Source organism: Brassica oleracea, chromosome C3 (genome assembly GCF_000695525.1).
Source record: "Brassica oleracea var. oleracea cultivar TO1000 chromosome C3, BOL, whole genome shotgun sequence".
Lineage (NCBI taxonomy): Eukaryota > Viridiplantae > Streptophyta > Magnoliopsida > Brassicales > Brassicaceae > Brassica > Brassica oleracea.
In genome coordinates, this window is record NC_027750.1 from 15470093 (window position 1) to 15480251 (window position 10159).

Below are 10159 nucleotides of genomic sequence, written 5' to 3' on the forward strand. Positions count from 1 at the left end.
GGACGCAACTACATTACGATACTTGATCAGTCTGGCCGTGAAAGAGAAGCTTGATCTGCGCCTAATGGATGTAGTAACTGCGTATCTATATGGCTCATTGGATAATGAAATTCATATGAAAGTTCCAGAGGGTATTGAGCTCAAAGATAAGAAAGGTTCTCGAGAACAACATTGCATTAAGCTGAATAAAGCCTTGTACGGTTTGAAACAATCAGGTCGAAACAACAGATTATCAGAGTACCTAATGAAAGAGGGTTATAAAAACGATCCAATAAGTCCATGTATTTTTATAAAGAGATTCGACAGCAAAGGCTTCGTGATTATGTCTGTCTATGTGGACGACCTGAATGTAATAGGAATCTCTGGAGAGATTTCCCAAACGGTCGAATGTCTAAAGAAAGAATTCGAAATGAAAGACTTAGGGAAAACTAAGTTCTGTTTGGGACTGCAATTTGAGTATGTAGACAAAGGAATCCTTGTGCATCAAAAGACATATACAGAAAAGATACTAAAGCAGTTTAATATGGACAAGGCTCATTCCTTGTCGAGTCCTATGGTCGTGAGGTCCTTAGACCTGGAGAAGAACCCATTCGGACCAAAGAAGCCGAACGAGGAAACACTCGGACTGGAAGTGCCTTACCTAAGTGCCATTGGAGCCTTAATGTATTTAGCTAGTCATACAAGTCCGGACATTAGTTTTGCCGTGAGTTTACTGTCCAGATTCAGTTCATGTCCGACACTTAGGCACTGGAACGGAATAAAACATCTGTTCATATATCTGCAAGGAACAACGGACCTCGGATTGTTCTATACCGACCAGCCAGGAAATAGTTTGGTCGGATATGCAGATGCTGGGTACTTATCTGGCCCACACAATGCTAGATCTGAGACAGGTTATGTGTTTATACACGGTGGGGCTGCAGTATGTTGGCGGTCCACAAAACAAACCTTAGTGGCAACATCCTCTAATCATGCCGAGATCATAGCCATGTATGAAGCAAGCCGAGAGCTTGTGTGGTTGAGGAACATGACCGGCCATATTCTTAAAGAGAGTGGCCTGGCCGTGTGAAAGGAAAAAGGAGAGCCTACGATCATCTATGAGGACAATGCAGCCTGCATTGCTCAGCTCGAAGATGGATACATTAAGGGAGATAGAGCGAACACACATCTTGCCCAAGTTCTTCTTCACCCACGACCTACAGAAAGCTAAAGAAGTTGAAGTGGTTCAAGTTCGGTCCAGTGACAATTCAGCCGATCTCTTCACCAAGTCTCTGCCAACCTCAACGTTCAGGAAGCTGGTTCATCAGATATGTATGCGCCAGTTGAAAGATCTTCAGTGATGCCTTCATCAGGGGGAGTGTCATGCGTTGTACTATTTTTCCTATCTACGGTTTCCATTTTTTCCATGTTGGGTTTTTGGTTTTCCTAGAAAGTTTTAACGAGGCAACATCGTGCATGATACAAACCCATATGGTTATGGCATCCAAAGGAGAGTGTTATAAATCATTAAGTGGATGACCCATAACCAAGACCAAGACAAGGCCCAGCCGTGACCTATGGAGGAGAGAGAGTCGGCGGCCAAGATCCTAGTTTGGCCAAGACTTCAAGTTTTCTTTTTCTCTGTTTTAGATGTTTTCCTATTTCCTGTTGGATTAAGTTTTGGATAATTTCTTTTTTACTTAAACTTTGTGATCCTTATAAAAGGAACCTCTGTTGTTCATTAATAATACAGATCGAATTCCCCATTCTTTTACAACACAATGTTTGGTTGTCCAAATAATTAAATTTCTGTTGCAAATCTTGGCTATCTTAATAGACTTCTGAACCAAATGAAAACGATATTGTTCGCTTTTCACCACCATACTTGATAGATTTTTTTTTTTTGGGAGATTTTTATGTCTTATAGACTTTTGCTCTTACAGCCATTTGATGATGCGATCTATGGGGCTCTGTGAACGCAATAATATTCCTCCTGAGGCGTAAAGCTGGTCTTATTTCCCAAAAATTGTCATCTTCCAAACAAGCGAGAGGCGTCGTTTTCTCTAGGCATGGATACTATCTGAACAAAAATTGATCCAAAATAAAATAGTTTGAATCAGTTTTGCCTTTAAATTATTTATCCATATCAGTTCTTAATGTTAAGAACCTGGGTTCCGTTGTTCGGTAGCTGATCTAAAAATTATTTGTATCCAAAGGAAAAATTTAATATTAAAATTTAATTTAATAAGTAAACAAATGCATTAATTATTGAAAATTGGTAAACAATGACACCAAACTTATAAATGTCATAGGGGGCAACAACTTATAAATGTCATAGGGGGCAACTGCACACCCAAGTTGCACATAAGGACTATGTGTCCAAATTCTCTTCATTTGATAGACATGAAGTCAATTGGTTCTTATCCGAACCGATCCGAATACCTGAGTTCCTAAATCTAATTTCCTTAGGAATGAAAATGAAACAATTTCTTCCATGGTGACGGAGATCTTACGTGAGATCTCCAGTTTCAACAATGGATATGCAAGCTTTTGTAAACGAGAGTGATCACTTGCTCAAGAATGTAAAAAAACTGCTTGCATTACAAATTTACAACACTGTTACGTACGTTACCAATAGATGATGTATTGATCTTGAAAGAATGAGAAAAGATATATAACAACATCGTGGGAAAAAAAATTGAATGGGACACATGCCCGGGCTTGACCCCATACACGTGAAACAATCATGTGGGCCCATAATTCATGAAAACAAAAAAAGAGGTATATTTTTTTCTATTGTTGTTACTTAAATAGATCAATGTGTATTGTAATTGTGTTTCACGCTAAATTATTCTTTTTCACAGTGTATTTCACTCTTTTCCTACTACACACGAGTTACAAGACCAAAATATAAAAAGAGTTATCAAAATATATAGATTGTCTATAATATAATGTTTACAATCCCGGTTTCAGATGCTCCAGCCGAAAAAATCTTCTCAAAACTACAATTGTAAAAATATTACTTACGAGTTGCTATCAACTATTTACAAGAAATATTTAATGGGTTGGCTATGTTATTACTTATTAACTAAGAAAAATATGATCAGAAAACCTTAATTCTAAAAATTTGATAGATAATTTTCAAAAAAAAAATTAAGAAGTGTTATTTTACAAAAAAAATAATCAAATTTTAATAGTTTTGAAGATGTAAATTTTTTTATTATAAATTGATTTTTTTATCGAGAATTATTTATATATATAGTTAAGGTCTTCAGTTTTGTATTTTGTATTAGAGGTGGGCGTTCGGGTATCCATTCGGGTTCGGTTCGGATCTAATCGGGTTTCGGGTTTTCAGCCCCATTCGGGTATTTCTAAATTTCGGTTCGGGTTCGGATAACCCATTTAAATTATTTTTAAAGTTTTAATATTTATTATATGCTTAAAATTTCTCAAAATCTATAAAACAAAATAATATATTACATATAAATTTGTATAATATATGTCAAAATACCTAAAATTAACATATAAATTGGTTTAATTTGAATAGTTGGATAGAAAATCAATAGATATTTCAAGCATTTTGGTGTTTTGAATATATTTTAGCTATTTTAGTCATTTACTTTTGACTATTTATGTATATTTTTAAGCATTTTAGACAACTTAAAAGTATCTTATATACTTTGGATGTTTTTAATATATATTAAATCTAAAAATAAGTAATATATTTAGGTATGTAAATCTACTTCGGTTTCATTCGGGGACCCGAGATACTTTGGTTCGGGTCGGGTTCGGTTTCGGTTCTTTAGATACTAAAATTTTGAATCCATTCGGATATTTAATCAATTTTGGTTCGGGTTTGGTACTACTTTTTCGGATCGGGTTCGGTTTGGTTCTTCGGATCCGGGTGTTTTGCGCAGCCCTATTTTGTATTATCTCAGGACCGGCACTGATGGGAACATGAACTGGACTTGAAGTGGCGCCGGTATCACTTCTTCTCAAGATCAAGATGGTTAGTTACCAAAACTCTATAAAAAATAAGTAATTCTTCTCGGACCCCTATATTTCCCCTACATATCATCATATCATAACAGATCCAAGTATTTTTTTTGTTTTTCAGTCGAACATTTTTCCAAATGAACACTTTATTTGAACCGCAAGAAATGTTGTAATGCTTCCGTTTAAATTCAACCATACTATAAGAGTATTAGTATATAGAGAAATAATGATATTAACGCGTCACGATTATTTAATCAACCAATCACATATCTCTAGGACAAAAAGAGAGGACCATATATTAAGCGACACACTTTCGTTAAAGATTAGATCGGTCCACTCTCGTTTATATTGTTATTCACATCTTCTTCCGCCATTATCATCATCATCTTCTTCCACTTCCAAATCTCTTCATCCTTCAATGGCGGCCAAGAAGCCAGGAGTGATCGCTTTGTTCGACGTCGACGGTACTCTCACTGCTCCGAGGAAGGAAGCTACTCCTGAATTGCTCGAGTTCATCCGAGAATTGCGCAAGGTATGTCGTGTGGTTGATCCATCGTAGCTTCTTGTATGCCTGGTTAGTGTTCGATGAAATGTCTGTGAGAGTTTTCAGGTGGTTACTGTTGGAGTCGTCGGTGGATCTGATCTAAGCAAGATATCTGAGCAGCTTGGCAAAACAGGTACGTAATGTGATCAGATTGGGAAAAAGAAACTATACTCTGTTCTTAGAAAATTCGATTTTGTATCTAAAGGAAGGATCTTTTTCATGCACTGATGAGAAATGTCACTCTCTTTTTTTTTTTGTGTGTTTTCTGTTATATATGTGGGATCCTTTTAGAAGCTGTGACTAGCGAGACTTTCTCTGGTTTAGATCGTTGACTAAATCCATCAACAACAAAGATACATAAGAGCACAAGATCCCTTACGTCTGTATATTAGGATAGCTGCTGATCATCTCTGTAATTATATTCTGGAATGTGTTTGATTTCTCCAAGTCTCTCTCTTTATCTGATTATCTTAATAGGGAATCTTTTATCTGGCTCTAGTGCTCTACCTTGTTGTCTTGTGAGTCTCCATCTGTTTGGCTAATACTTTCGAGTTTGTATTTTTGTGCAGTCACCACCGACTATGATTATTGTTTCTCTGAGAATGGTCTTGCTGCCCATAAAGATGGGGAGCCCATTGGAATCCAGGTGCACATGAAACGATGGCTTTTACTTTTACCCACATTGTTGCTTTATCGTTTCTTTTGTTTCTTAATAGTTTGTATCTTTCTTTCTTAGAGCCTGAAGCTGTACCTTGGCGAAGACAAACTCAAGGTAATGCACAAATCATTGCCCCTCTCATGTGTAGTAGATAGCAGGAGTTCATTTAATGTTTCTTGACTGGTTTAATTGGTGGTGAAGCGATATTCAAGTACATGTGTTTGATGAATAGTTCGTTATAGCGTTAAATTTGATGATGCAGGAGCTGATAAATTTCACGCTGCACTACATTGCAGACTTGGATATTCCAATCAAAAGGTACATATGTAGTTCTACATCTAGTGTCCAGTTATGTTTTAATTATTTTAGAAGGTCTTCAAGTTGTTAAAGATTCTTATTTTTGTAATTTGTAAACACAGGGGAACATTTATAGAATTCCGAAATGGAATGCTCAATGTGTCACCGATTGGTCGCAACTGCAGCCAAGAAGAAAGAGACGAGTTCGAGAGATATGATAAGGTAAGAGAAAACTTTTTTAGTTCGGTTCCTTATAGAAAACCAATCATGAGCATTGTTTGTTTAAGTGATGATATCATTCTAACATGTTTGTCTTAAAAAGGTTCAAAACATTAGACCAAAGATGGTGGCTGAACTTCGTGAGCGGTTTGCACATCTTAACCTTACTTTCTCAATTGGAGGACAGATCAGCTTCGATGTGAGTTGGAATGAAAATGTGGATTTTAACAAATTTCTTATAGCCAGTTTTTGTGTTACTGAGCCTAGTTCCATTGTTATGAACCAGGTCTTCCCTAAAGGTTGGGACAAGACTTACTGCTTGCAGTACCTTGAAGACTTCAATGAAATTCATTTCTTCGGTGACAAAACCTATGAGGTAACACAACTTAACTTTTGTAAATTCTGGAGTGATTCTTGCATGATTTTCCATTGAGCTTGTTGTGTAAAAAAACACGGCTTTAACTTCCTTTCAGGGTGGAAATGATTATGAAATTTATGAATCACCAAAAACAATTGGCCATTCAGGTCAGTTTGTTGGATATATCATCTGTTTATCTCTGTATGTGTTAGTGACATTTTCATGACCAGTAAGATTGTTTCTTCTGCGTTGCAGTTACTAGTCCAGATGATACAATGGCTAAATGCAAAGCTCTGTTCATGTCTTGAAAAACAACTATCCATCTCAGGAACACAATGCGAGAGATTGACTATTCTTGGCGAATTTTCACAACTTTTGATTATTTGCATTACAAGAAATAGAGACAAGTATGTTTGCATACCGATTCCGTATGTTTTGAATTTTGGTTCAGAAAAATAAAACATTTGGTTATAATCTTTGTTTCAGAACAAGAACTGGTTTTCTCATAGCTAAGATTAAAGAAAGTATACTCTTTTTAAAAATGGATGTTAAAGGTTTGTTTTTACAACAGATTCTCTCCAAGCTTTACAATAATTTACAAAAAGAATGATTGTATACATATATTAATTTGTAAAGATAAAAAGCATATAAAACTTCAAACTTGAGAACTGGTAGGATAGTTACTCAGCCTTAGGCTCAGGCTCTTCTCCTGCAGCTTCAGGGGCTGCTTCTTCTTCTTTTTTTCCTTCTCCTTCTTCTCCCTCGGGAACCACGGCCTCATCTTCAGGTTTGTGGTCATCATGAGGAGGAGAAGAGGCACCAGAAGAGGCGGATCGGCGGTGGTTAGCAGCAGCTTGATGGACGTTATTGTAACTTCCTTTCTCGAGAAAGAGCTGGTTGAAATGAACTTTACAGTAGAGGACGCCGTTGAGAGAAGCGTACGAAGAGTGAGTCAAAGGACAACCACTGTGTGCACACTTGAAGCAAGTCTTGTGGAAACATTCTCCTTCCATTGTTACTTTCTCAAGTGGATAAACGGTTTTCTGACAAGTCGCACACTTGTCTTGTGTTCCACTGAAGAATGAAGATAACTTGCTTGGAGCTCGAGTCTTGCAGATTCAAATGAAATAATTAGATTAAAGATTAAAGAAACATGCAAAATAAAAAATAGTTATAAGTTCATTACTAGCTGATCATTCGTCTTGTCTGTCTTTCCTCCTGTTGTATATTAAATAACGTTAGCACAGACAAATGAAAAAACATTCGAAAACAGAACAAGGAAGAGATAAACTAAAGAGACCTGTGTGAAGACTCTTGACAGATTCTTTAAAAAGCTGCTCAAAGTGACGCTTGCAGTAAAGAACTCCATCCATTGATGAGTAGTTACTTATCTGTTGAGAAAAGAGTTTCAAAGCATTCTCGAAATAGGGTAACAATGAAGAAATAAAGAAGAAGAAGAAGAAGAAGACATATACCACGAGAGAGCCATTGCAATGGCTGCATCTGAAGCAGTTTTTGTGATAAGTGTTTCCTTCCAACGTCAACAAATCCATCACGTAGACGGTTTTGTCACAGGCCTTGCATTTATCCAATGTTCCTGTAAACGACATTTTTTCTATCTTCTGTGTTGTTTCTGGAGTTAAACAACGAGGAGAATACAAAAACAAAATGAGTTTTTGTTTCTTTCTTTTCATCTATGAGTTGCATGTGTTATTTATTAGAAGTTCTTGATTGAGAATCTTGGTTCCAGTGGTGGAGATTCGAAAGAGGAGACACCATTTAATTCTAGGATTGTTTATTTTACCGATCATCATCATTTTCTTTTTTTTTTTCTTTTTTTTTTTCGGGCAAATGGATGAAAGGTTTCCCTTTCTTAAGCTCTATTTTTAAATTAGCGGAAAAGAATGACAATAGTCAAAGTTACGAGGAGGCTATTTCATAATTATTTAAATATTAAGGGGGATATTATAAAGTATATGATGTGAATGTACATTGATGAAAATGAAATTGGATAACTGATATATTTATTTTGTATCAAATAAAATAAAGTTTCAATTTTAATGAAACAACCTACAAAACCTAGTTATACTTAATTCTGGATTAAGTGAACCAACAATTATTTTTCCAAAAAAACTTTATCTAACACATGTCTGTCTAATCTAGTTTTTTTTGCATAAACATATTATATCTAATAGACAAAATGTAATAACTAAGAAAATGTAACAGAACATATACGTACGCTTTGTATTTTTTTTTTTAATGCCGGATAATTATGCTATTACAACTATGAAAAATATTACAGACAATTATACAGCCGACAATTCTACCTGCCGTATGAAGATTCACGCCTGACCGCATTATCTGAGCTGTCCTATCGAATCCACGCTAAGCGGTATTCCTTGCGCCATATTGTAGATCTCTTGTAAGTCTTTTCTCCTTTAATTCGTATAATTTCGCCTTCTCCTGGAATTGAAACTCAGATCTCCTGGTGTAAAAACATTAATGAACCATTGGTCAAACCACCGGACCAAGGGGGACTTCCACCCATAAGCTTTGTCTTTATTATGCAGAAAAAAATAACTATGTGATTGAATTGTTAATTCATACTTTGAGAACAACATTAAAATCGTTAGATATAATTAAGAGAGAATGTGTTAGTTATAGGGTCCGATTGGTAATAACTGTAGCTTTAAAATTTTTATCGTAGAAAAAAATCTGTAGATTTTTTGTTGTGGCTTTAAATTTTATTGCTGTAGAATTTTATGAAAGCACTAAAAAATTGCTTTGGATATTTGGCTCTGCAGAGCACTTGTACAGCTGTAGGTTAATTCTAGAGCTGTGGTTTCAAAAAAAAATTTAAAGCTTGATTGCTCTGAATTTGGTGCTTTAGAAATAAATAGGGTTGTGGACAGCACCTACAGCAACTACCAATCACCCCCGTATTCTTTAGGAGAAAATGTAGTGCATTGACAAAGATTTTAGTACTGCATACGTTAGATATAATAGTACTGCATTGACAAAGATTTTGTATTATTTTGAAAAGATATGACGAATCTAGTTACTTAAATTTGATTTGGTTAGTTATATTCTCTAGGATAAAATGTAGTGTATTTGATTGATATTGTTAGGTATTGTTAGATTAATTATTGTAGGACTAAAAACTAATAAATAGCAATCCTAAATAGGTCCAACAACTTTTTTATAGAAGATTTTTAAGGCTATTTGTATTTTAATAGTATAGATTAGGTTTTTGATCCGCGCAACCGCGCATATATTTTTTTTCACTTTTCTATACAAAATTATTGTTTTAGAACATAAGTGTATATATTTTTAACGTTAACCATATACTTAAACATGTATATAACTATTTCAAATACAATAATTTTATAATTTATATGTTATAATTAATCAATTGTTTAAAACCGTATGTATTTGTCAATTCTTATTATATTTTTATCTTATTTTATTTGCATATAGTTATTAAGAAAATTAATATATTTATGAGAAAACATATTTGAAAATTATTTTGTATTTAATTTATGTTAAATTCTAACCCGTCTTTCAAAGATGGATTTCTTTTTACCAATATTTTTTATGCTTATTCATTTTAGATAAAATATTATTGTATATACAAAAGTCTAAGATGTGTTATTTTTAGACATGTATTATACAGTTTGCTAATTTTAAGCCGTTCTATCATCATATTATATTTCTAAAATAAACAGTTTATATTTATGAAAATAAAATTTATAAATTTATCAATAGAATATACTTTTATCATATTTATTTAAGTATAATAATTTTATTTTAACATGATCATGACTATAAAGTAGATAAAGTAGGATATAATTTATTTATTTTTCATTCATAAATGATAACTTAAAATACATTAAATTATTGTTAAAATATTTTCACACAGATTTATTATAATTTTAAAATATAATATATAAATGAAAATATATTATATTATGAAAATATAATATATATTATATTATATTTAAATGAAAATATATTATGATTAAAGTAGTTACAAAGATTTTATATTATTAGCTTTAAAGAAATACATGTTAATTTTTATACATATATTATATAGTTTTATTATATAGTT

General features: G+C 33.8%; 2 protein-coding genes across 2 annotated transcripts; one reads left to right on the forward strand and one right to left on the reverse strand.

The window, feature by feature from the left end:
• The first annotated feature begins 4132 nt into the window (after positions 1-4132).
• On the forward strand, positions 4133-6527 carry LOC106328836 (phosphomannomutase-like). The gene is made up of 10 exons (XM_013767361.1): positions 4133-4507; positions 4586-4652; positions 5089-5165; positions 5256-5291; positions 5440-5495; positions 5597-5696; positions 5797-5892; positions 5980-6069; positions 6167-6218; positions 6307-6527. The coding sequence occupies exons 1-10, from the start codon at positions 4148-4150 to the stop codon at positions 6357-6359; spliced, it is 987 nt and encodes a 328-aa protein (XP_013622815.1). The 5' UTR covers positions 4133-4147; the 3' UTR covers positions 6360-6527.
• Positions 6528-6628: 101 nt separating this feature from the next.
• On the reverse strand, positions 6629-7745 carry LOC106328837 (LIM domain-containing protein PLIM2a-like). Its single transcript, XM_013767362.1, has 4 exons — positions 7527-7745; positions 7352-7442; positions 7238-7269; positions 6629-7160 (listed from the first exon to the last, which is right to left on the reverse strand). Exons 1-4 carry the CDS (start codon positions 7743-7745, stop codon positions 6732-6734), a joined length of 771 nt encoding a protein of 256 aa, XP_013622816.1. The 3' UTR covers positions 6629-6731.
• Between the last annotated feature and the right edge of the window lie 2414 nt (positions 7746-10159).

Coding starts and splice junctions, on each gene's coding strand:
- LOC106328836 (XM_013767361.1), top strand. CDS start 4,148: ATGCTTCCGTTTAAATTCAACCATACTATAAGAGTATTAGTATATAGA. Junction 5,496..5,596: donor TTGGATATTCCAATCAAAAG/GTACATATGTAG, acceptor TTGTAAACACAG/GGGAACATTTATAGAATTCC. Junction 5,893..5,979: donor GAGGACAGATCAGCTTCGAT/GTGAGTTGGAAT, acceptor GTTATGAACCAG/GTCTTCCCTAAAGGTTGGGA.
- LOC106328837 (XM_013767362.1), bottom strand. CDS start 7,745: ATGAAAAGAAAGAAACAAAAACTCATTTTGTTTTTGTATTCTCCTCGT. Junction 7,443..7,526: donor ATTGCAATGGCTCTCTCGTG/GTATATGTCTTC, acceptor TTTTCTCAACAG/ATAAGTAACTACTCATCAAT. Junction 7,270..7,351: donor TGTCAAGAGTCTTCACACAG/GTCTCTTTAGTT, acceptor AATATACAACAG/GAGGAAAGACAGACAAGACG.